Here is a 26,551-nt window from a genome sequence, read left to right as displayed (position 1 = left end):
TGCACACAGACCAGCACCCTGCACACAGACCAGCACCCACCACACAGACCAGCACCCTGCACACAGACCAGCACCCACCACACAGACCAGCACCCTGCACACAGACCAGCACCCTGCACACAGACCAGCACCCTGCACACAGACCAGCACCCTGCACACAGACCAGCACCCTGCACACAGACCCCAGAGCGGCACCCACCTCGGGGCAGATCTGCAGAGAGTTGTCGGGCATGCTGAGCCGCCTCACGAAGCCGCTGTTGCTGGTGAAGAACCTCTCGGCGCCGCTGCCCCAGGTGCCGCTGATGGGCCGGCCCGTGTTGTAGAACATGAAGGTGTCGCTGCCCGAGGTGGCCGTCAGGCACGTCTTGTAGCAGTAGGTCTTGGTCAGCGAGCCGTTGCCCCGCACCTCGATGTAGTGCGGCTCCACCTTCAGGTCCCGGCGCAGCACCACGTTGCTGTTGGGCTGCGGCCCGCCCGGGCCCCCGCCCCCAGCGCCGCCGCCACTCACGCTGCTGTTGCCGCCGTCGGGCGGCGCCTTCTGGGACACGCAGCAGGGCGAGCAGGAGCCGGGCGTGGTGCAGTAGGCGTGGCAGCGCACGATGGCCAGCACCACCACGGTGACCAGGAACACGAAGGTGGTGGCGCTGAGCGCCACGATGAGGTACAGCGTGACGTTGGAGAACCGCAGCGTGCTGTTGGGCCTGATGATGCGCCGGGGGTCCGGGGCAGGCTTCTGGGGCGGCTCCATCACGGCCACGGTGATGGTGGCGGTGGACGACAGCGCGGGCTGGCCGTGGTCCCGCACCAGCACCATCAGCGAGAAGGAGGTGGAGTTGTCCTCCATCACGCGGCGCGTGGTGCGGACCTCGCCCGTGTGCTGGTGCACCTTGAAGAGGTCGTCGTCACTGGCCTGCTGCAGCACGTACACCAGCCAGGCGTTGGGCCCCGCGTCGGCGTCGTACGCCACCACCTTGGTGACCAGCGTGCCCGGCTCGGCGTTCTTCAGCACCGTCTCGGTGGAGCGCGAGGCGTTGCCGCGCGTCGCCGTGACGATGCGCGGCACGTGGTCGTTCTGGTCCATGACGTAGATGTAGACGGTGGCCACGCGGCTCAGCGGCGGGATGCCTCCGTCCTGCGCCTTCACCTGGAAGTGGAACTCGCGCAGCGACTCGTAGTCGAAGGCGCGCAGCGCGTACGCCTCGCCCGTCTCCGCCTTCACCGACACGTAGGAGGTGACGGGGATGCCGTGGTTGTTGTCGTTGAGCACGGTGTACGTGATGCGGGCGTTGTCCCGGACGTCGGCGTCCTGCGCCCGCACGGTGCACAGCGAGGCGCCCGGCGCGTTGTTCTCCGTCACGTACACGGTGTACGACGTCTGCTCGAAGCGCGGCGGGTTGTCGTTGACGTCCGCCACCTCCACCCGGATGGTCTTCTGTGAGCTGAGTGGGGGCGTGCCGCCGTCGGTGGCGCTGAGCGTCACGTTGTAGGCGTCGGTGGTCTCGCGGTCCAGGAAGCCCGAGGTCACCAGGGTGTAGTAGTTCCGGAAGGACTTGATGCGGAAGGGGAGGGTCAGCGGGATCTCCAGGCTCACCTGCTTGTTGGCGCCCGAGTCGCGGTCGGTGACGCTGATGAGCGCCACCACGGTGTCGGGCCGCGCGTCCTCCCGCACCGGGCTGGACAGTGAGGACAGCACGATCTCCGGGACGTTGTCGTTGACGTCCACCACCTCGATGACCACCTTGCAGTGGGCGGCCACGGCGCCCGGGCCCTTGTCCATGGCCTGGATGTACATCTCGTAGGAGTTGGTCTCCTCGTAGTCCACGTTGTTCCTCACCCGGATCTCCCCCGTGTTGGCGTCCATGGAGAACATCTGCCTCACCCTCTCGGGCGTGTAGCTGCTGAAGGAGTAGTACACCTCGCCATTCGTGCCCTCGTCCAGGTCCGTGGCGTTCAGCTTGATGACCAGCGAGTTTTTGGCCGAGTTCTCCGGCAGTTTCACTTTGTACACCGAGCTGTCGAACACCGGCACGTTGTCGTTGGCGTCCAGGACGCGCACGTTAATCGTCGCGGTTCCCGTTCTCTCCGGCGAACCCCCGTCCACGGCGCTCAGTATCAGCTGGTGGTAAGGCGTCTGCTCGCGGTCCAGCGGCTTCTTGAGCACCAGCTCGATGTGCTTGTTGTTCAGGGAGGGTTTGTTGGAGACCAGCGCGAAGTGTTCGTTCGTGCTGAGCTGGTACAAGCGCAAGGAGTTAGATCCAATATCCAAGTCCTCCGCGCTCTCCACCGGGTACCGGGAACCGGGCAGCGCGGATTCGATAATCTCCAGCTGGTACTCGTCCCGGGGGAACTGCGGCGCGTTGTCGTTGGCGTCCAGCACCTTCACCTCGACGTGGTGCACCTCGGAGGGGTTCTCCAGGAACACCTCCAGGTTGATAAGGCAGGTGCCGGTCGCGTCGCATAGCGTCTCCCGGTCGATGCGCTCGTTCACGAACAGCTTTCCGTTTTTGGGATTGACAATCACGTAGCGCTTCCCACTGTTGGAGGTCGCCTTCATCTTGCGGCCGGTCAGCCGCCTCGCGTCCAGCCCCAGGTCCTGCACCAGGTCGCCCACCAGCGCACCGTTCTCCACCTCCTCGGTCACCGTGTAGCTCAGCTGTCCGCACGAAAGGCCACAACACAGGAGGAACAACAGAACACCAAAAGGCACATGAGTCCCTGTCCCCTCACACGTCCTCCGCATGGCCACGGCCATGGCGTGCTCCTCGTGGGGTGTGCGGACGGATTAAACGCAGCAGCTCTCCGCCTGCTTCTCTGCTCGTCGCAGTCTCTCTCATCCCACCACCGCTTTAAAGTGGGCTCTCCTCCGTCGGTCTCCGGTTACCGGCGGCTGCACGTCCATCCCGTGAACCGCGCGAGGGGGCTCCTCTCCAGTGCGCCCATGTTCTCTTTGTCTGATGGTGCCGTGGCGATGTGTGTGTCTGTGTGTGTGTGTGTGTGTGTGTGTGTGTGTGTGTGTGTCTGTGTGTGTGTGTGTGTGTGTGTGTGTGTGTGTGCGTGTGTGTGTGTGGCTTTTTGCGTCTTCTCTGCGTGCTGCTGACGGGTGTGTTTTCATCCCAGTCTGTAGGATGATCCACACTAGCGCACCTCCCACCCTCCCACACACACACACACACACACACACACACACACCCTCCCACACACACACACACACACACACACACACACACACACACACACACACACACACACACACACACACACACACACACACACACACACACACACACACACACACAGCGCCCCCCCCCCCCCCCCCCTCTCATCCAAATCCTCCACCGCGACGCGTAAAACGATGGCGTTTATTTTACTGTATCATGAAGGGACCAATATTCGTTAATTTATATTCGTTAATAAAACAACGACACGTAATAATATCGTTCCGTTTGTGTTTGGTGGCCGGTGCTCATTCTCCGGGTGAACATCCGTGTCGCATACGAAACGTGTTCACACCATAAGGAGACACAGCCAGACTCAGGATGTGGAGGTACTACCAATTACAACCGTGTTCACTGAGTCCGGTTTCTTCTCTGTTGCTGTCAGAATAACCGATGAGCAGGATGATGTTGTCTACTAAACGTTCACCAGCTCTGGTTGTCTCACACCTTCACACACGAGGGGCACGTTGTGTGTGGCGGACGGGTGTTGGTCGTCCATTGTCTGAACCGCATGTCTCCTCCCGCCTACGTGAACGCGTAGAGGATGGAGCCGGTGTGGCCATCATGGCACCGCCGTGCGCTGTCAGCGGGAAGAGCGGGAGGAGGACTGTCAGCCCTCATCAGCGCCGGATCCTTCTGCGATGCCCTTGGTGGACCCGGCGCAGACGTCTCTGTCCTCTGCTGCTGCCGGAAAGACAACGTCTGCAAACATCGGCCATACAGCCGGGGTACAGCGTGTCGAGCACGGGGTGGAATGAGGGGGAAACACGTCCAATTTAATTGGGCTTCCGATTATTATTATTGAATTTATTAATTGCGTATTAATTACTAGACAATTAAATTAGCAAATTTACAATTAATTATAGGCCTACCTCCATGATGAAGTTCGTTTTACTTTGAACCTACAGAGTCAGACTATTAGCAGCTTGCTAATTGTACAAATATTTATAGTGAACAGGTGAAATAAAAGTACATAACTATATAACAAATAAAAAAGCAAAAATTAAATTCCAGTAGGCCTACATAACCGTTGTATACAGTACTGAAACAGCATAATTAACCTTAATTCTATACCATAATATACCATATACTATTATAAACCATTCCATTCCATTAAATAAAACATACTTTACCATAATAAACCATTCCATAACCCATTCTACTCCATAATAAACTATTCTATACCAAAATAAACCATTCTATCCCATAATAAACTAAATCATTCAATACCATAATAAACTCACAGTTATATATCAGAATAAACCATTCTATAATAATTAATACCTCAATAAACCAAATCATTCTATACCATAATGGCCCGTTCTACATAATAAACCATTCTATACCATAATAAAACATAGCATAAAACCAACAGACACCACACCTTAAAACAATGCAACAGTTATTAATAGTGTGGCAGAACTATTGTCTGTTGTCAGGGGTTACTGTTGTCAAGTCGGAGCAGACGCCGTGTGTCGAGCGGCGGTGTGATGGTGAAGCATCGTTACTGCAGGGTACAGAGGGGTGAGAGTTTTCAGAGTGAAGTGGTCACAACAGCTGCCCAGAGCGGTGCATGCTGGGAGAATGAGTCTAATAGGCAGCAGCCATGAACGAACGTAGGATCGTTCATGTTCATGCAGTCGGACAATATAATCGCATTCAAACTATGGTAACGTTGGTAAAGTTTAATCCCCAGGGGAAATTATACACCGGGAAGTGTATAATTATAATCCAGGAAGTTTTCGTAATCAGGATGAGCTGCCAATAATCATGGGATAAATACGTAAACTGAGCTGTTCAATAATGCAATGTGGACGAGTTATTTGATCATCGCCCCTCTAGTAACATTACTTAATGACTCAATGTACGCACTTATTGTAAGTTGTACGCCTTGGCACTTGACAATAGTGCTGTAGTGCAGCATCTGAACCTAGCTATCTTTGTTGGGTTAACCTAGCGATTGTTGGTTCTATGAACATCCTTACTGTGCCGACAGCGATATATTATTGTTTCATTCTTCTGACAAATGTTCTTATTGCAAGTCGCTCTGGATAAAAAGTGTCTGCTTATGCCCTGAATGTAAATATCAATGTTAATCACAAGTGTCAGCCCAGACGTATGATTTCCAGACCAGTCTACCAGTGGACTCTGGTACGCTGATTTCACTCCCACTGGTGATGTCACCACCGGGTCGATTTTCAAATGGCATCCGATGGCTGATCGACGTCACGTCCGCCGTGGTTAAACGAGCGCCCCTGATTCAGTTAAAACCCTGAACCTTTGAACGTCGCCTCGATTTGACCCTCGACCCGTCGCAGTCCGCCGAAAGCCTGTTACAGCCCGTCTCTCTGAGTCCCCCGCCAGCGGACACAAAGAACCGCAGCTCATTAATTATTGATCCCAGCACCCTCCACGGGCCCGGAGACTCAGGAGGTGACCTGATGTGAACATCGACTCCCCCTCGCTCCAAACGACGTCACGTGACTCCGTCTCAGCCTGTCACCCAAATTACCAGGGTGACCTTTGGGCGGGAGAGGGAGTGCAGAGTAAACAGCATCATGAAGTGCACAGCGCCTGACATTCTAATTGCCATGGCGATGATGTCCTCCAAAAATCCCACTCCCGTCTCTGGAACCCCACACAAAGGGAGTTTCATCACCAGATGTGCAATAGGACATATCATCACGATATAGTGTTGAATATGCATCGATATATCTAATCTTCTGTACCTGCACATGAATGACATGTCACATGTCATGACATGTAACACTTGAGCAACACTGCAGGCTGTTTTATAGAGGAGGCTTCTGGATAGGTAATTGGAATACAGCAGAGTTTGGATATCGTACTGTACAATATACAGGAAGCACGGGTTAGGGCACAGGTTCTGTGTATTACAGCATCTGTGAACGCAGATTAATACCATATTCATTATTCCCTCCCACGACTGTTCTGAGTTATTTATTTATTCATTTATTTTAGATTTGCAGACTTCGGAACAACGCCGTGCGACTCTCCAGAGGAAGGAGAGTCAGATGCAAACAACGCCAAACAAAATGGCTCCCGGTTGAATTGGAGGACCGTAGCGCGTCTCTGAGATGCAACCAAAATACCTTGCGTCCTGTATCGCGTTCAAACAACACATTAAAATAGATCAAAGCGAGCGTCTGGGGCGCAGTGTGAAGCCGAGGACAGCCGCGGTGTGGGGGCGTCTTACGTAAGCGCCGCACAGTCCCTGAAGAAGTCGTCCAGAATGACCCCGAAGAAGGGCTTTTTAGCAAGGAGTGGAGCAGTGGTGGACCCGCTGAGCCCCCCCCCCCCCCCCCCCCCCCCCACCCTGAAGCAAGCGGCCATCTTGGACACACGGTACTCCCTTCCGGCCACACTCAGCAAGCGGCGCGTCTCTGCACGCCCCACTGCCCCTTCACAGCTCAGCCCCGCAGGTGACCATCAGTCCGGCCTCGATCAGCCGCTCAGGAACCCTCCTCTCCCTTTCCTTCGTCCCAAACTTTCACTCTCTCTCTTACTCTCCTTCAATCTCTCTCAACCTCCCTTTCCCTCCCCGTCACTCTTGCTCCTCTCCCTCTCTCTCTCTCTCCCCCTTTCTCTCCCTGTCCCTCCTGCACTCTCTCCCCCCTGCTGTCTCTCTCTCGCTCCCTCTCTCTCCCCTGCTCTCTCTCTCTCTCTCTCGCTCCCTCTCTCCTCTCCCCTGCTCTCTCTCTCTCTCTTCTCTCTCCCTTTCTCTCCCTGTCCCTCCTTCTCTCTCTCTCCCCTGCTCTCTCTCTCTCTCTCGCTCCCTCTCTCTCTCCCTGCTCTCTCTCCTCTCTCTCTCTCTCTCTCTCTCTCTCCCTTTCTCTCCCTGTCCCTCCTTCTCTCTCTCCTCCCCTGCTCTCTCTCACTCTCTCTCTCTCTCTCTCTCTCTCTCTCTCTCTCTCTCTCTCTCTCCTCTCCTCTCTCTCTCTCTCTCTCACTCTCACTCTCTCTCCCTCTCCCTCTCCCTCTCTCTCTCTCTCACTCTCACTCTCACTCTCACTCTCTCTCCCTCTCTCTCTCTCTCTCTCTCTCTCTCTCTCTCTCTCTCTCTCTCTCTCCCTGTCCCTCCTTCTCTCTCCTCCCCCCCTGCTCTCTCTCTCTCCCTTTCCCCCCTCCCTCCGCTCTCTCCCCCATTCTCTCCCTGTCCCTTCCGCTGTCTCCCCCATTCTCCAGGGTGCTTGGTGCTGTTGACCTCGCGGCCTCGGGTTCCACTTGCATCGTCGTGGAAACACAAGGCCCGCGGTGGATGAGAGTGATGACCTCATAGTCCATCGTCTGTAACAGGTATATTACCGTCCCTGCTGACTCACTGATAGATAACTCTGTACTCTGTATAATCGACTGCGTGGCTTGGGATTCAGCTGGAGGGTGGAGGAGAGGTGGAGCTGGTGGAGGAGCCGGCCAGCTGCGGGGGTGAACATGATGAACAGAGGGAATATATAGAATGTTGGGTCACCTGCTTCCTCGCTCTCTCCTGCTCGAGGCTGCGTCCTTCACATGAAACGGTCTTTGGCTGAAAAGCTTCAAGATCATTCTACTATCTTTTACCTTTTCTTTTATCTTTTGTTCAAAGATAAGTTTGATTATATTCTTAAAGATCAACAGAGTGATCCTCTGGTCTCTACTTCCACTCATGCTAGTTATGGTCCTCCTGGATGTAGACCATGAGAGGGATTTTCCCAACATGCTTTACTTCCCCCCCGCTGAGCCTCTCACTGGAACTCTTCCTCCCTCACCACCGGTCACACATCCCCAATTCCACATCCTCCCTGTAGGCGTCGGGAGCTAGGTGCTCATCCCTACTGCTCCTTAATGACTTCTGCATCAGGACAAGTTGCTTTGAATAAGTGTCTGCTCAATCAATAAATAGAACATCACCACCGAACAGTGGAGAAGGGATACAGTTTGAGGAGGTACATCCATCTGCCGTACCGTACAAGTGTTCCTACGTTTCTATCACAGATTCTGATTACATCCTTCAGAAATACTGTGATGCATACTGTACCTAATGCACAGTACTGTGGTAAGACTGCAGGCCCTGTTTCTCCTCAGTGGAAACGTCCTTTGTCAAAGAGCAGAGCGTGGGGTTCTGGGGGTGCGGAGATTAGGGCCTGAAAGCCCCTCGTTGGTACCTACTGTCATCTGAACTGCAGGCACATCTCCTCTCCATTCCCCTGAATTAATCCATGAGCCATGGAAAGTAGGTCAGGAAGGACGCATCTCTGGGAGTCAGTGTCTGTGCATGTGAGAGATAGAGCGAGCACCGGAGAGAGAGAGAGCGAGAGCAAGGGAAAGAGATTAGGAGAGTGGGAGAGAGAGAGAGAGAGACACAGAGAGAGAGAGAGAGAGAGAGAGAGAGAGAGAGACAGAGAGACGGAGAGAAAGAGACGGAGAGAGAGAGACGGAGAGAGAGAGACAGAGAGAGAGAGACAGAGAGAGACAGAGACAGAGAGAGAGAGAGGGGGAGAGGGGGAGAGAGAGAGAGAGAGAGAGACAGAGTAAGATAGAGAGAGAGAGAGCGAGAGAGAGAGAGAGAGAGAGAGAGAGAGAGAGAGAGAGAGAGGTGAGAGAGAGAGAGAGAGAGAGAGAGAGAGAGAGAGAGAGCAGGGGTTGAAGTGAAGACAGGAATGTGCCGATCAAATTGGAGAATTAACTTCGGTGGAAAAAAACTTTAATCTTTTATTGCAGACACAACAGACAAAGACGGATTAAAAGATTTTATTTCAAATCTGCATCGTCGGGCAGAACATTTCAATCGAAATAAACTGGAAAAACGCGTATTTCACTGCTTTGAAATGAAACCTAGGGTCTCTCTCTCTCTCTCTCTCTCGCTCTCTCTCTCACACACCACCACTAAAGACACACGGAGACACACGGGAACGGCGTTGTTTCAGGATATAAACTGTACATTCTGGTCGACCGATGAGCAAAGAAAGAACTAGGAAGCAGACGGGAACGAAAACCACAACAAGCAAGCATCGCCAAGTAATAACAGGAAATCAAACGTTATCAAAAGAATGCACTGTATGTATATATATTTATATGGATATAAAAAAGCACAAAGTATAAAGGAGTAGGGGGGTTAAGAGGGGGGGGGGGGAGGATTTATAGACGTTTCTGCGTGTTGATGAGGAAGCAACAGAGCATCTGTTGTGAAGTGCGACGGGTCAGAGGGTCAGGGGGGTCAGGGGTCAGGGGGGTCAGGGGTCATAGCGTGCCGACGCCCCTCGGGGCGTTCTAATCAATCCAGATCGGTTTCCCAGGCAACAAGGGGGACTGGTGGAGTAATCTGCGTTCAGGACGCCGCGCCGGAGAGGAACGAGCGCCAAGGCACAAAGTAGCACATCTGGTCTGGCTGATTTTGTTTCTGTTAGTCGTGGCCAATCGGTTTGGTTAGAATGGACCTCTGAGGAATAAGTCCCGCCTCCGAGGCTCCGGTTCCCTCGGTCTAATGTCAGATGGGTTTTTTGAATGAGCGCACTTAACAAACTCCGTAGATAGCGCAGAAGTAAAAGCTGGTTCATGTTTTAAACTACACACTTTTGTCCATCTAGTTTCGACTGGGATTTTGGATTGGTTGGTTAGTTAAGGTAGTAAACTATTATTAATGCTACTTTAACGGCACCGACAATCCAAATACCCAGTCGAATAGATGGAAAAAGTGTGTAGTTTAAAACGTGAACCAGCTTTTACTTCCTCACCACCTAGAGAGTTTATTATGTACGATCATTCAAAAACCCAAGTTATTTGCCATAGACATTTGCCCGAGGGAACCGGAGTCTCGGAGGCGGGACTTATTCTTCAGAGGTCTATGGGTTTGGCTCTGCAGCATGGGAGAATGAACCAATCAAACGTGAGCAACAGCAGTCATGGGCGGTTCCTGTCGTCTGTTGTTGTATGTTTAAATGACTAATACCTTCAAACTTATCAATAGCTTTATCCGTATCCTTCATTTTAATACGAGGTTCAACACTAATGGATTATTTCGCTCCCTTATGCTGATTGACTTAATACTTACTAGATATTGTTGTACATATATTCATGATAAGACGGCTGTTCTTCTTTCAGTTCTGGGGTCAACTCTCTACTCTCTCCCTCTTTCTCCAAGATCGCTGATTATTTCGGACTGTGAAACTTTCAAGCTTTTCTCACGTGTCCAAACAGTGTGTGGACTTTAGTACAAATATGCAACACAAAATCATTCAAGATACTCACAAAAGCAGCAATTAATTGTCACATTATATATATATATAAATTAAACATAAAAAATATTAATAAAAAATACACACAGCCACTGGAAAATTATATTCCAGTAAAACTTAAAACCAAAATTTTTTCCATAAAGAAACCGTCTTGTTCTTTTCATACAATTCATAATTACAAAATAGGCAAAACATTTTTTTCCTCAAATGCTTTGCTTTTGAAAGAATACTTTTTTTCTCATTTTTAATCAATAGTATAATCTAGTTTTAGAAAACTATTGGGTTTTACGTTGGAACTCTATTGAATCAATTTCAACTTATTTTTTTTCATCGTAGGAAACGTCTGGATTGTACCGTTGAATTATAAGTTAGACTGCAGTTTAGAATATAACCTGCGCTATATATTTATTCTCCATCTCTCCTTGCTTCTCCTTATAAAAGCGTCTTGGTTACACGCCCCGTGTTGTACCACTAGGTGTCCTTCTCATTAGCCGTTACGAGCTAGTTCAAATTGACCCTGTTATGACATCATAGTGGAAGTACACGCCCAGATGTTTGACGGACAGCCAGCCTACTTGTCTCCTTTGGAATGTACCAACTGCTGGGCTGATCCATCCCTGGGCGAATAGGGGCCCTTCGTGCTGTGGGTGAAGTAGGTTTGTTGTTGGCGTGTATTTAAACAGTCAGCACGAGTCTGTTAATGGCTGCTGATACTGATGCTATACTGATAAGTGATTCAAATACGTTACAAATACTCGCACCATGTGGTTCAATCGTTGACAGCTTGACTTACCCGTTAAGAGATGACATGGCTCCCGGTTTTAAGTGTTTCTAGAAGTTGAATCTAAGAGTTAAAATACTTGATAAAATACACCCTGAACTGGCCTGAAGGTCGTTATAAAATACTTTTTGTGTTGTTTTCTTACTCTTATTTTTTGAATACTGTAAAGAAAGAGGTGATGGAGGCGTGCAGGTGCATGCTGACGGAGGTGACGGGGCAGCAGGGAGGAGACGGGGTCCTGGACGAGGTCCGCTGGCCGGCAGGCCGGGGTTTATGCAGAGTTTCAGAAGCTCGGATCCAAAGCTTTTCTTTTTCCTTCTATCTTTGTTTATTTTGTGTGTTTTTTTTTAACAAACGGTGCGGTGTTCCTCAGAGAGAGTCCCTCGAGTGGACGGTTTCATCTTGACCTCCTCCTCCTGGAGCAGACAGAGCCACAGGAGATAGGGTTAGAGAGATAGTGGACGGTAGAGCTTCTGCTGCTGGACCTGCTGTCCACCACCTCCTCCTGACAGGACCACAGGAGCTGGGAGGAGGTGGTGGACAGCAGACCTTCTGCTGTCCACCACCTCCTCCTTGAGCAGACACAAACACAGACGTTAGAGAGGAGGTGGAGGACAGCAGACCTTCTGCTGTCCTCCACCTCCTCCTTGAGCAGACACACACACAGACGTTAGAGAGGAGGTGGAGGACAGCAGACCTTCTGCTGTCCTCCACCTCCTCCTTGAGCAGACACACACACAGACGTTAGAGAGGAGGTGGAGGACAGCAGACCTTCTGCTGTCCTCCACCTCCTCCTTGAGCAGACACAAACACAGACGTTAGAGAGGAGGTGGAGGACAGCAGACCTTCTGCTGTCCTCCACCTCCTCCTTGAGCAGACACAAACACAGACGTTAGAGAGGAGGTGGAGGACAGCAGACCTTCTGCTGCTGGACCTAAGGCTTCTGCTGAGGAAACACGTATCACTTCAAGGGCTGCTACCCTCATCTCCTCATCGGACCACCTGGTGGCCGGCTGCTGGGTCATCAGCGCCCGCCAATGAGAATCCATCCACTTGTGACATCACAAGTGGAACGATTTTGAAGATCCATCCACGTTATTCTTACATGCTTTAAATTGAAGCCATCTGAATGGAATCCTTCAGGTGCTATAGATTCCATAAATCGAACAACTAAGGTAAATGGAAGACATTGGTTTGACCAGAAGATTACACAGAGATGCTGAATAATGAATGTTAGAAGCTCTGGAGAGATGCACGGACAGACAGCAGGACATGTGGACCGCCTCAGGTCCAGCATTGCATTAATGTTTTTAGCTTCCATATGAGCTTGTGATGGTGTGTGCACTGCACTCTAACATTAGTGTTCATTTATCTTTAGCCCCGGTGGTTAGGGTTATGGTTAGATACAGACAGGAAAGGGCATCTCGTTAAACATCATGACTAGGAAGACAGGGGGCATTGGGATTCAAACCCAGAACCTACAGGGAATCAGTCACAGCAGTGCAAGGAACCCTAGTTGTTACATTGAGGCTGATTGTTGTCGCTAACCCTCAACTCAACTCATAGTCTTCAACATGGAGCCTAGTTAGTCGTCACGTTGATCGTTTTCATGAACTGACGAAACGTGTGTTGCTAAATGTTGATGCCCAAGGCATTGTGGGACTGCATAACCTCCTTTCCCTACGTAAAGGGCAGCCCAATGTACCCTACGCTAAATGATAGGAGAAAAGGAGCATTGAAGCACCGGCCCTTTGCGTTTAGAGAATTCAAACAGCTCTAATCATGGCCGCCACTTAGAAACTTCCAGCTCATTTCACTCAGTTTGGAAAACGATCTAATACTGCATTTTACAAAGGTCATGAAGAATCGTTCCAGTCGCTGTCATGCAAAGTTATTATGCCACTGCACTATAGCTATTCAACCATATACTACACAACTCTGCTATACATTAACCGGTCTTTAAGAGCTCCATGCTGGGAGTAGGAGCGTGTGACACAGGGACAGAGAGCTGTGAGTCTAGTGATGAACATCTTACCTCCAGGGCAGCTCTGAATGGGTCCTTTCATTTGGAGTACTGGAGGAGAGGCGAGGGAGAGAGAGAGAGATGTGCTCAGTGATGTATGTGCTAAGGAGACACACACACATTCAGCCTTTGATGCTTTTTTCCAGATTACATTTCTAAACTTTTTTACATATCCCTAGATGGAGTGTTGCCTGAATAAAAAATATCTATTTGGACCGTTTAGGAGTGGCTCATTAATTTGGGGATGTAGCCTTAGCTGCTAATTCCCTTGCATGTCACAACATGTTCCATTCCCTTAACAATTCTTTGTTTTACTTAACTAAGTTACAGTGTCATTTAGCAATGTGGTGGCTTCCAGTTTTCCTCTCAGGGATTAATCCATTTCATCTTGTTTTACTTTACTTCATATTAACACTTTTTCTGGGTTGCAGTTGGGGTATAAAACGTGATGATATCAACCGCTATGCATCCCGAAGGGCTCAGATTTCACCGGCTGATTGGCCGTTACAAGGCTTTCAAAACATCCCCTGCGGTGACATCATTCATGGCGTTGGACACTCCGACTCGTGATGTCACTAAATGTGGATTTAATGCCCTCCTAATCACGAATCAATATGGCACCTCGTGGTGAATAGTGGCCTTTAACAGCCGGGATTTAGTGAAACAACCACCCAAACTTCAGCGCGTGAACGATGTACGCTGCAGGGTATATTAGGGAAAAAGTACTCAAGATTCACGTGTTCAGAGTTCACCTGGACTCTGCAAAGCCTCCCTCAACCCCAACACCCCTCAAGCACTCACTGTATGATGTACGACCTAGTACTTAAAAATAGTGCCTAGCATTGTGCAGCATCTTATCCTAGTTATCTCTGCTGAACACAGGGACTGGGTTAACCTAGTGATGGTTAGTGCTTGGCCCTTGGTCCTATGAACATCCTTACTGTACCGACAGAGATATAGCGTTGTTTCTCTTCTTCTGACAAATGTACTTATAGTAAGTCGCTTTTGGATAGAGGTGCCTGCTAAACACGCTAAATGTAAACTTTGTTTCCCACTAACGTCGTCCCCCCCCCACCTGACGTAGGCGGCTTACCTCGAGGGTGGAGGCCCGGGAGTCGCTGATCTCCGACGGGCCGATGCTCCGGGGTATGCTGGACACGAAGTACCCGGCGCCCTTGGGGACGATGGGCTGCCGCACCACCACGTTGCCCTTGCGCGTCTCGGCCAGGAAGAGGCTGTACCAGTAGGCGTCGCTGGAGATGAGCGTGGAGTCGGCGATGGTGGAGCTGCGCTGGCTGATGACGCTGTTGCGGCTGATGACGCTGTTGCGGTTGGGCGGCGGCATCTTCAGCGGCTTGGGCTTGGGCTTCTGGCACTTGAGCACGATGATGACCAGGATGGTGATGAGCAGCAGGAAGGAGACGGCGCCCAGGCCGATGACCAGGTACAGGTTGAGGTCGGTGAACACGTCGTACTCGATGGGCACCTCCGTGGCCTCGGAGAAGGGCAGGGCGTTCTCCACCGTGGCGATCTTCACCGTCACCGTGGCCGACAGCGGCGGCTCCCCGTTGTCCTTGGCGACGATGACCAGCCGCTGCTGGCGCGGGTCGCGGTAGCTGAACATGCGCGCGGTGCGGATCTCGCCGTTGTACTGGTCCAGGCTGAACAGCGAGGCGTCGCTCATCTGCAGCACCTGGTAGGTGACGCGGGCGTTCTGCTCCGCGTCGGCGTCGATGGCGATCACCTTGGCGATCAGGTGGCCCTTGTCGGCCGAGCGGGGGATGACCTCCTCCACCACCGAGCCCTGGGGCCGCCACGGCGCCACGATGACCGGGGCGTTGTCGTTCTGGTCCTGCACCACCACGTGCACCGTCACGTTGGCGCTCAGCGGCGGGCCGCCCGAGTCCCGCGCCTCCACGTGGAACAGGAAGTCCCGCTCGATCTCGTAGTCGAAGGTCTTCAGGGCGTAGAGGTTCCCGTTCTCGGGGTTGATGGAGAAGAGCATGGACATGGAGGTGTTGGCCACCTCCTTCTCCATGATGAAGTACACCAGGTACTGGTTCTCGTTGAGGTCCGGGTCGTAGGCGCTCAGCGAGGTGAGCAGCGCGCCCAGGGCGTTGTTCTCCGCCACGTGGATGGTGTAGGACGACTGCGGGAAGGCGGGCGCGTTGTCGTTGATGTCAAGCACCTCCAGGATGAGGGTCTCGTTCTCGCCCAGCGGGGGGGAGCCGCGGTCCCGGACCCTCAGCGTGATCTCGTAGCGGCTGGTGGTCTCGCGGTCCAGGGGCTGGGACACCAGCAGCTCCAGGTAGTCCTCGGAGGACTTGTTGAGGACGAAGGGCAGCCGGGCGGCGTGGTTCAGGGAGATCTCCACCTCGCCGTTGGCGCCCGAGTCCTTGTCGCTGACGCTCACCACGGCGATCAGTGTCCCCACGGGGACGTCCTCCGGGACCCGCGTCTTCAGGGACTTGATGGTGACCACGGGATAGTTGTCGTTGAGGTCCACCACGTACAGTGTGACCTTACACTGGCCCGACAGCGGCGTGGAGCCCTTATCGTGGGCCTGGATGTACATCTCAAAACTTTGGATCTCCTCATAGTCGATGGGCCCCTTCACTTTGATCTCGCCGGTGTTGGGGTCTAGAGAGAAGATCTCCTGGGTCTTCTCGGACGTGTAAAGCGTGTAGGAGTACAACAACTCGGCGTTCTTACCTTCGTCCTGATCCGTCGCGTTCAAAGTCATCACGACCGAGCCGAGCGACGCGTTCTCCGTGACATTGACGGTGTATACAGACTGATTGAACACGGGGGCGTTGTCGTTGATATCGAGAACGTTAATGACGATGCTGGCCGTCCCGGAGCGGGCGGGAACGCCACCGTCCACCGCCGTCAGGATCAACGTCTGGAGACCGCGTTGTTCTCTGTCCAAATCGCTGTTGAGAACCAGGTCGACGTATTTCGACCCGTCGCTGCCGGTCTGTATGTCGATGCTGAACGAGTCGCTCTCGCTGAGGAAGTAGGTCTTGATGGAGTTCGCGCCCACGTCCGCATCCACGGCGTTCGTGAGAGAGAATCTCTCGCCGGCAGCGGCCGCCTCGGAGATGTCCAGGTGCATAGTCTTCCTCCGGAACACCGGCGCGTTGTCGTTGATGTCCATGATCTCCAGCTCGATGTTGAAGATCCGGATTGGGTTTTCCAGGACCACGTCCATCTTCAGGAAGCACGAGGCGGTCTTACTCATGCAGATGCTCTCGCGGTCGATCTTCTCGCGGATGACCAGGTCTCCCGTCTCTTTGTTGATGTCGAGGTAGTTCTTGCTCTGGATCACGTCGAGCTTCGCCGCCCGCTCCTTCAGGCTGCGGACCTCCAGTCCGAGATCCGTGGCCAGGTTAGCGACCACCGAGCCCGCCGCCATCTCCTCCGGGATGGAGTAGCGGGTGATGGCGGCCGCGCGTCCCCACAGCGCCGCAAGCAGCCAGAGAGCCGCCATCCATTGTGTCCGCGGAGCCGACGCACACAGCGCCATGACGACGGGAGGGTGGGGAATAGAGTCCGTTAGCGCGCGACGAGCGACCACCAGACGAGCCGTTCCTCTGTGTCTTCCTTTTCTTCTAATTCTTCTTCCTCTGCACAATCAGACCCGTGTCGCGTAAAGGACGGCCGATGCCATCGCCCAGCTGCGCTACAGCTGCAGTAGGCCGTCGGTGCGCGGTGGTGTGAGCGGAGAGACGGGAGGAGGTGGGCTTGCTCTGGTGTCCTCGTTCCGTGTGAGGAAGAGGAGGAGGAGGATGATGAGGAGGAGGGAGTCTCATGCCTGTTACGGTTTTGTAGAAAACCGTGGGCAGATAACGTTGACACATTTATTTAATTCTACATAGGCCTATTGTAGTGTAGTGTCAACACCTACAAGGAGGATAAGGACATGCATCTGGCCACATAAGCGTTTTATTACATTTATAACGACAGCATGCACATACCCCCACCCACCCACATACACACACACACACACACACGCACACACACACACACACACACACACACACACACACACACACACACACACACACACACACACACACACACACACACACACACACACACACACACACACACACACACACACACACACCACACACCCACATTACGTTACGTTACATTCATGCAATTCCATTCATGGCCTACTCTTCAAATATATAAAAACCAATGCAATGCCATCTGTATTCAATATTTATTCAATTCATTGATCAATTTACCAATCAGAGCAAAGAGACACAAAAGTAAGATGCAACTCGGCATGATTCCAGACTATGCTTTTCTACTTTCACTGTGCCAAAGGATAGCGCACACAGCCTCTGTTTCACCGCCAGACGTGAATCATTACGAGCCCATCTGAGACGGAGCGATGTGTGACGTCACGAGTGGGAACATCCACCCGCATGATTTATGGTGCACTGGGTTGATCTGTCCGTCATCCGTCTGTGTGGACACTTCCACTGGTGACGTCACAAGTGGATAGAATCCCCCGAGACAGTGAGTCCAGTGATCTCACTTCACTCGGGATTAATGATTGATGCCTTCGGTCCGTTTCTCATTGAGTAAAGAATATATATTTATGTCTGCAATATATAACCGCACTTAACTAAGAGGAAGAGAAGCCCCCCGTCTCAAGGGACCAACCGAATCCATCCAGTGAGTTGGAGACGTGAAATGTGAGATAGTTGATCCCTTTACTGCAGACTGCTGGAGACTATCGTGTCTTAAACAACTACAAATCGTCAAATAATCCGACACCATTGCCTGTCCGAGTCCGACAGATAATAATCATAAATATAGAAGTAAAGAACAGACCCAGGCCCTTCCACAGTCTATACTGCTGCTACTTAACAAGCAGCCACATTAAACTTTAATATCATTGATTGTCCGCCATAGCACATTTACCATTAATGGAAGGTTGGAAACCATGCACAAGCAGAATTAGGAATGTTTGTGTGTGTGAGTTTGTGTGCCTTTGTGTGCGTGTGTGTGTCTCTCTGTGTGTGAATGTGTGCGTGCATGTGTGTCTGTGTGTCTGCATGCATGTGAGCGTTTGTGTTTGCATGCTTGTGTGTCTCTGTGCATGTATGCGTGTGTGTGTGCGTGTACATGCTTGTCTGCCTCTGTGTGTGTGCGTGCATGTGTGTGTGTGTGTGTCTCTGTGCATGTGCGTGTGTGTGTGCATGCGTGTGTGCGCGCGCGTGTGTGTGTGTGTGTGTGTGTGTGTGTGTGTGTGTGTGTGTGTGTGTGTGTGTGCATGAGTGTGTGTGTTCTCTAACTACTGCAGACAAGTCACGAGTCGAGTCCAAAAGTGCAGATTCAGCCCCAGGGACGCACACGTCATCCCAACACTGAAATAGATCCCTGGCCCCTGATTGGCTGCCTGCTGCGTTCTGACAGGCCGCCGTGTGGACGGAACGAGAATAGGTTTTCACCACTAGTGGAGAGGTCACCACAGTCCGCTCCACACTCTGTCCCTTCGTGACATCACAAGTGGGAGTGTCCAGCCGGCTGGTGGACCGTACCATCCGCTGGGCAGGAAGTGACCGATGGACTATACCACTCTCTAGGCAGGGGGTGTATGATGGGAACCTGCGTGGACGCTCCCGCTTGTGATGTCACAAGAGGATAACTTTTAGTCAACCAATCACACTCTCTGGCGGTGTCTGGTTGGCGCCATCTCCTTATCCTCGTTTAATCAGTCTGGTTTTAATCAGCCACCCGTCCGCGTTGGTGTCTCCCACTGCTTAACTGCAAGAGAGGCAGGATGTGAAATTAACTATCGCTCAGACGGTTAATTACAAAATAGATATTCCACACCGGTACTACAGGAAACCCAACTGGTGATACTCTTTAATCACCAGGGCTTCATCAACCACTTCAAACCAACCAGAACCTCCGGACCAGTTAGATCACATTTGGATCAAACATGATTAAACGTGTTTTACTCTGTATCAGAACTGTCTTAAAAAACAGCTTTAATTTGGGAAATCTTGTCGACTTGAACTCGACCTGAGATTGCAGACTTTATGCTTTGTAAACAAGCATTTGCTAAACGTTGATGCAAATGACTGGGCTTGTGGTGCTTTATCCACCAAACAGAATAAATCTCAACACGTTCTTCTTCAGGATTTCCGAACAGCGGGGCAGTTCAGTGGCGTCCCTCCACCGCCTCGGCATATAACCCCTGCCGCACTGGTCTCCTATCCACTAGGAAGCTGTGTGACATCAGTCCGGGTCCTTCCGTCTGTCTGGACCGCCGTGGCTGCTGATTGGCCCGCCTGCTTTAGGCTGAGCTGACAGTCAGGCAGAGTAGGCCAGGAGGGGAGCTAGCAGGTTAGCACCTAGGCTACATCTGTTGCCTATAGTCAGGCAGGATGGCTGTGGAGCTGGCCATGGTGCTAGCCTGCTAGCTAGAGATAGGCTGAGTCTATAGTGGAGCTGGCCATGGTGCTAGCCTGCTAGCTAGAGATAGGCTGAGTCTATAGTGGAGCTGGCCATGGTGCTAGTCTGCTAGCTAGAGATAGTCTATAGTGGAGCTGGCCATGGTGCTAGCCTGCTAGCTGTATTAAGGCAAATTTGCTTTGATTTATTTTACTTATTTTAAGACTTTAGTATTTAGTATTAAGTATAAATATACATATATATGAAGTATACATTTTTCATACATATAATATCATTGTATAACATACTGTATGGCATACTCTATGTTCTGTGAGTCCTGAGCTCGCCGGTAATTCAGGATTCTATGAAGTATTCTGTACATTTCCGTTCCCTCAAAATGAAAGATGAGATTTGCTGATTCGGCTTCTCTGTGTAACTTACACTGAGATTCAGTCCATGCTGTGCAGAGGAAACTATGCAGAGCAGGGGCGAATTCGGTGTCTCTTAACCATTTATCCCCGGGATATTAAATGCGTTACTGAGTTGATGTGGTCTGTGATGGCAATTTAAATTCATAAAATCATAATTTGTCTTAATGTTTTTTCTCTCATCCCCTTAAGACACACTGCTTAAGCTAATCGGAGACTCGTAGAATGCTAATTGATTTGTTTTAGAAAATGGATTGATTTACCCCCCACTGGGATGTGCATTCATTTAACTCTACTAACTTTCGCTGGGGAAGAGGAGGTCCCACAGAATTCACAAAAAAAACAAAACATAAATGCATTGATGTAATACTATCCGTGATCGGTTAATATTTCAAGGTCTAATCGTTATGTATTGAACAGCTTCTGCCGTCGCATTGTTACATTGCTGATGACGAAAGAATAAATTACCCTGCTCTTCTGTCTCTCGCTGATCTGAGGAAAGCGCGTCATCTAGTGGAGAAAGTTGATAATGCTGCAAACACACAAACAGTTCCGACTGGGGAACTGGCAGAGCAGTAAGTAAGTTGAATTTAAACCTCCTTTCAGATAAGTTTGTTTAGAGCGTGTCCTCATTTTACTTCCAGAGGACAGCATTAATGATGTGATCCATGATTCTCTGATACCTCAATAAACATTTAAACATAAATAATATGCATCACGGCAAGACTGGAAATTCCTTTTTCTAAAAAAACGGGGACAAAGTTGATACTGTTTTCGTGCATAATTTAATTACACTTCAAGTATACATGTCTTTGTACGGAGCCACACCAACTTTCAAAAAGTATTATGTAGGGCTACATACGAAGAATAAATTACCAATAAATATAATTTGACATAAAAAATTATGAATGAAACATTTTTTTTCCCCAAACATTGAGTGAACATCAAGCGAACAGGTAATGCGTGTCTTCGTGCTCACCTGGGAACAGTATCACTGTGAGGTGAGCCAACGTTTACAACAGTCACAGAATGGCGTGTAGCCTAACTGATCAGTTATACATAAACTTCCCGTTATGATTTAGACGCTATCGTCCAGAAGAAAATCATGAAAAACTGAGAGCTGAAATTATATAAATAATAACGTTATATATTAATCGCATTTTCAACGAGGAGCTAGTGAACATAAATAATAAATAACAATATAATCGAGTGTTATTAACTGATGAACTGTTGATAGGAATCCATACAACTATTCAGTATAAATAAACAAGGGACGTGATAAACATCAGGGCGACTCCTGCCAGCCTGCGAGGGTTTGACCACGGCGACCCGAACCGCTAGGCCTATATTTAGGATTTTCCTGCTTCGCGTCAAGCAGAACACCGTTAGCGATCATCGGACTCACGTCAGTGAAACAGATCGCCGATAGTGATTGACAGTCTTGCCCCGCGTCCGTCAAACAGATCAACTTTATTGATTGACAGTCCCGCGTCGCGTCACTGAAACAGTTCGCCGTTAGCGATCATCAGACCCGCGTCCCGCGCCACCGTCTGCTCGTAGCTCGCCAGCAGCCTCTTCTTCTTGCCGAAGGTGGAGAAGGAGTTGTAGACGTCCAGCTCCCCGCGGGGGGTGCTGGTCCGGGGCTTCAGGGTGCAATACCCCGACGCAGCGCCCGGGATGTGGACGTTGTGCTGGTAGTCAGGTGACGTGTAGGAACACTGAGGCATCATGGTCTTTGTAGTCCATGAGTAGTCGGGGACTACGCGCTCTTCTTGAAGAGATATTTTACATTCTGTGAGGGAGGAAGAGGAAGATGAAGAGGAGGATGAGGAGGAGGAGGGTGAATCGGGGTTGGACTGTGAGTTTAGACACCGGTCGTCCTAGAGCAGGTGGAGCATCCCAGTTGAAGGTCCTACAGGTGTTATTGTATGTTGTAGCCTACGTCCTGGCACTTAATGTACACACTTATTGTATGTTGTACGTCCTGGTACTTAAAATTTTTACTTAGCATTGTGTAGCGTCTTAGCCTAGCTCTCTTTGTTGTATACGGGTTCATGGTTCTATGAACATCCTTACGGTACCGACAGCGATATATTGTTGTTTCTCTTTCTTCTGACACAAGCACTTATTGTAAGTCACTTTCGATAAAAGCGTCTGCTGAACGGACTGAACGTAAACGTCATTCTAAATTTACGGGTAGACTGGTCTGCCTTTTCAAACAGACTGGGATCAAGGGTTCATTAAGGGTTCTTACCACGCATGTGGTTCCCCCAGGTCCAGTACTGGGGGGCCACAGAGCAGGAGAACTCGTCCTGGGAGCCGGACATCCCATCAGAGAGGAGGTGGGGGGGCAGCAAGGTCTCCATGTTCACAGAACTGTACCTGTGGAGGTGGAGAGGGGAGGGAGGGGAGGAGGGGAGGGAGGGGGAGAGGGGAGGGAGGGAGGGGAGAGGGGAGGGAGAGGGGAGAGGGGAGGGAGGGAGGGAGAGGAGGAGGGAGGGAGGGAGAGGGAGGAGGGGAGGGAGGAGAAGAGGGGAGAGGGAGGGGAGGGAGGGAGAGGAGGAGGGGAGGGAGAGGGAGGGGAGGCAGGGCGGAGAGGGGGAGAGAGGAGGATGGGAGGGGGAGAGGGATTGAGGAATGCAAACAGCGTTGGTTCAGCTCACCTTTCACCCTTTCTGATTACCAGTTGTGATGTGTATGAGCCGTTTCAAAGTCGATCCCCTTGTGACATCACAAGTGGGCGTGTCTGCTCCAGTTGTATGATGGATAGATCAACCATCAACATCTGGGTGGACACTGCACTTGTGATGTCTGTGTGTGTGTGTGTGTGTGTGTGTGTGTGTGTGTGTGTGTGTGTGTGTGTGTGTGTGTGTGTGTGTGTGTGTGTGTGTGTGTGTGTGTGTGTGTGTGTGTGTGTGTGTGGGTGCATGTGTGTGGGTGCATGTGTGTGCATGTGAGTGTTTGTGTGTGTGTGTGTGTTTGTGTACACGTGTATGTGTGTGTGTGTGTGTACATGTGTGTGTGTGAGTGTAGATGTGCATGTGTGTGTGTGTGTGTGTGTGTGTGTGTGTGTGTGTGTGTGTGTGTGTGTACGTGTATGTGTGTGTCCGTACATGCGTCCGTGCGTGTGTTTGTGTGTGTGTGTGTGTGTGTGTGTGTGTGTGTGTGTGTGTGTGTGTGTGTCTGTGGTACTCACCTCTTGTAAGCTGAGTTCTTCAGGTTCTTGGTCAAAGTCCAGTCCTTGTGAGTGTCCTTGAACTAAAAGAATCACACAAGACCCGTTAGAATATTCATCCACACTCCATGCTGTACTCTGTCACAATTATTTCGTTCATGAATATAAATAGATATGCAGCTGAATACAACTATTTTCAATCTCAATGTTTCCCAGCATTGTGGCATTGTTCATCTTACAATGAAAGACTCCTGTGTCGCTATCGGATATAATTGGAATAATATAGGACGGCATTGTATCTTTTTAATGAGCGCACCTCATTAGGCGTTGTGTTGTTCACCAGCTCGTTGCGCTCCAGCGCGCTCCACCCAGATGTCAGATAGTCTTTGCCCCGGGCGTTATTCTGTGCCTGCACGCTCATTACGGGACTGCACGGCTTCAGGAACATAAAGTCACTTTTGGAAGATTCCGGGGTCAGACACATTTTGTAACAGTACACCTGCGAGATGGGCCCCCCGCCGCCAGCCCCGTCCGCGCCGCTGGAGGGGCCCGTGGTCATCGGCCCGCTCATGTCGGACTTCACGAACATGTCTGCGGTGCTCGTCTTCTCCCGCGAGCCGCAGCACCCGCAGCCGGCGAGGCCGTCGGAGCGGCGGTCTCGGTAGCCCTTCACGGCGAGCAGGACGACGATGGCCACCAGACACGTCAGCGACACCGCCCCCAGCGACACCATCCAGTACACCGTGTAGCCCTGGCCGTAGTAGTGAGGGCTCGGCGCAAGGTCACCGGGATCGGGCTGTGATTCCGGCGCGCTGTCGACCAGCGACAGGGTGATGGAGGCGGTGGCCGACAGCGGCGGCTGACCGTTGTCCTTGACCAGCACCAGCAGCCGGTGGCTGGCGGCGTCGGTGTCCACCAGTCTCCGGTTGGTCCGGATCTCGCCCGTGTACAGAGCCACGCTGAACAGGCCCGGGTCGGTGGCCTGCAGCACCTGGTAGAAGAGCCGCGAGTTCTGCCCCGAGTCGGCGTCCGACGCGCTGACCCGGCCCACCAGGAACCCGGCGTCCGCCGCTCTGGGCACCGCGTCCCCGCCGGGGGCCGTTCCGTTGCGGGCCGCCGGCGGGGACGCCACGACGGGGGCGTTGTCGTTCTGGTCCAGGACGAAGACGTCCACCGAGACGTTGCTCCGCAGCGGCGGGAAGCCCGCGTCCTGGGCCTGAACCGTGACCTGGAAGCTCCTGAGCTGCTCGTGGTCGAAGGAGCGCAGTGCGTAGATGTTCCCGTTGTCCGAGTTGACGGACACGTAGGTGGACACGGGCATCCCGCCGATGTCCCCCCCGTCCAGGAGGGAGTAGGACAGGTAGGCGTTCTGGCCCGCGTCGGGGTCCAGGGCGGTCACGGTGCACAGCGCAGCCCCCGGCGCGTTGTTCTCCGTCAGGTAGACGGTGTACGACGGCTGCTTGAAGCGGGGCTCGTTGTCGTTCACGTCGGCCACCTGGACCACGATGGTCCTCCGGGTGAAGCGCGGCGGCGCGCCCATGTCCCGCGCGGTCACGGTGATGTTGTACTCCGCCACGGCCTCCCGGTCCAGGAGGTCAGAGGTCACAAGGGTGTAATAGTTCTTAAAGGACGAGTGGAGCTGGAACGGGACGTGGTGCGGGATCTCACAGTCCACGTTCCCGTTCTCCCCGGAGTCCCGGTCCGTGACGCTGATGACGGCGATGACGGTGCCCGGTGGCGCGTCTTCCTGCACCGGCGTGGACACCGACGTCAGGATGACCTCCGGCGTGTTGTCGTTGGTGTCCAGGACGTTCACGAGCACCTTGCAGTGCACCGCCACGGCAGACGGACCCTTGTCTTTAGCCTGCACGTAGATCTCGTGCATGCGCGCCTTCTCGTAATCTATCACCCCCGTCACGGTGATCTCCCCGGTGCGCGCGTCCACACCGAACAGCTCGCGCACTTTGACGGGCGCGTGTCCGCTAAAGGAGTAGGTGATGTCCGCGTTGGGACCCTCGTCCAGGTCGGACGCGTTTAGCCGGATCACCACGGTGCCCTGCGGTGCGTTCTCCGCCAGCCTCACGCGGTAGAACGACCGCTCGAACACCGGCGCGTTGTCGTTGGCGTCCAACACCGTGACGTCGATCTGCGCGGTGCCGGTCCTCTCCGGTGACCCCCCGTCCACGGCGGTCAGCACCATCTGGTGGCTCCGCTGCTTCTCCCGGTCCAGCGGGGACTCCAACACTAACTCGGCAAACTTGCTGCCGTCGCTCCGCGTCTGAACGTCCAGCAGGAAGTGGTCGTTGACGTGGAGCAGGTATGTGCGCAGTGAGTTGGTGCCCACGTCCAGGTCCTGCGCGCTCTCCAGCGGGAACCGGGAGCCCGGCACGGCGGACTCAGAGATGTCCAGGTTGAAGGCGCTCCACGGGAACCCGGGTGAATGGTCGTTGACGTCCGTGATCTCCACCTCCACACGGTACAGCTCCAGCGGCCGCTCCATCACCACCTGCAGGTGGAAGGAGCAGAACGGGGTCTGCTCGCACAGCTCCTCGCGGTCGATGCGCTCGTTCACGAACAGGACCCCGTTCTCCAGGTTCACCTCGAGGTACTGCCGCCTGGCGCCCGAGACGAGGCGGAAGCGGCGCGCGGACAGCCGCTCCACCGCCAGACCCAGGTCCTCCGCGAGGTTCCCCACGAACGCCCCGTGCTCAAGCTCCTCTGGGATGGAGTAGCGGATCTGGGCCAGGACCAGGTCCCAGAGCAGGACCAGGACCACCAGGCGGACCAGGCCCGCCCTCCTCACCCCGTCTCCGCGCGCCATCACCCGAAAACTGTCCGGTGATTCAAACGATCTCTCATCAATTAAAGTATCAAGATATTTAGATATCGTAACTATATAAACTAAGATGCGACGAGAAGGGTGACTGTTGAACAGGTGAACGGAATCCAGGTGTCTGAGGTGGAAAATAGAAAATAAAAATAATCGAGAACCGCCTCGAAAACTTCCCCGCACGAGCAACTCTAACTCTGTCGCGTCCTTCTTTGAATGTGGAGCGAGGAGTCGGGAGGGTGAGAGAGGATACCGCCTCTGAACTGTGTGTGTGTGTGTGTGTGTGTGTGTGTGTGTGTGTGTGTGTGTGTGTGTGTGTGTGTGTGTGTGTGTGTGTGTGTGTGTGTGTGTGTGTGTGTGTGTGTGTGTGTGTGCACGCGCTCGCGTGACTGTATGGGCATATGTGTGCGTACGCGTGCGCCTCTGAGTGTGTTTGTGCGTCTGTAA

General features: G+C 52.4%; 3 protein-coding genes across 3 annotated transcripts in view; all 3 read right to left on the bottom strand.

Moving 5' to 3' along the window:
• LOC132462122 (protocadherin alpha-C2-like) overlaps positions 1-3,316 on the bottom strand; it is a 19,960-nt gene extending 16,644 nt beyond the window's left edge. The window contains 1 exon segment of the mRNA XM_060057732.1: positions 200-3,316. Within this exon segment, the coding sequence (XP_059913715.1) occupies positions 200-2,752 (2,553 nt within the window). The 5' untranslated portion in view covers positions 2,753-3,316.
• A 5,635-nt stretch (positions 3,317-8,951) lies between these two features.
• Positions 8,952-17,390, bottom strand: LOC132462124 (protocadherin alpha-C2-like). The gene is made up of 3 exons (XM_060057734.1): positions 14,348-17,390; positions 13,267-13,305; positions 8,952-11,647 (listed from the first exon to the last, which is right to left on the bottom strand). Exons 1-2 carry the CDS (start codon positions 16,778-16,780, stop codon positions 13,294-13,296), a joined length of 2,445 nt encoding a protein of 814 aa, XP_059913717.1. The 5' UTR covers positions 16,781-17,390; the 3' UTR covers positions 8,952-11,647; positions 13,267-13,293.
• A 3,475-nt stretch (positions 17,391-20,865) lies between these two features.
• On the bottom strand, positions 20,866-26,551 carry LOC132462123 (protocadherin-10). The gene is made up of 4 exons (XM_060057733.1): positions 23,591-26,551; positions 23,296-23,357; positions 22,354-22,481; positions 20,866-21,891 (listed from the first exon to the last, which is right to left on the bottom strand). Exons 1-4 carry the CDS (start codon positions 26,093-26,095, stop codon positions 21,596-21,598), a joined length of 2,991 nt encoding a protein of 996 aa, XP_059913716.1. The 5' UTR covers positions 26,096-26,551; the 3' UTR covers positions 20,866-21,595.

Source organism: Gadus macrocephalus, chromosome 7 (genome assembly GCF_031168955.1).
Source record: "Gadus macrocephalus chromosome 7, ASM3116895v1".
In the NCBI taxonomy this organism is placed as follows: Eukaryota; Metazoa; Chordata; class Actinopteri; order Gadiformes; family Gadidae; genus Gadus; species Gadus macrocephalus.
The sequence above is the reverse complement of the archived record's forward strand: the minus strand, read 5'-3'. Positions and strand labels throughout refer to the sequence as shown.

Bases quoted from the DNA above. Each gene is read 5' to 3' on its own strand.
- LOC132462124 (XM_060057734.1), bottom strand. From the start codon at position 16,780: ATGGCGCTGTGTGCGTCGGCTCCGCGGACACAATGGATGGCGGCTCTC.
- LOC132462123 (XM_060057733.1), bottom strand. From the start codon at position 26,095: ATGGCGCGCGGAGACGGGGTGAGGAGGGCGGGCCTGGTCCGCCTGGTG. The intron at 22,482-23,295 runs GTGAGTACCACA...CCACCTCCACAG, and splicing joins AAGAACTCAGCTTACAAGAG to GTACAGTTCTGTGAACATGG. The intron at 21,892-22,353 runs GTAAGAACCCTT...CCTCCCTCACAG, and splicing joins CTGGGGGAACCACATGCGTG to AATGTAAAATATCTCTTCAA.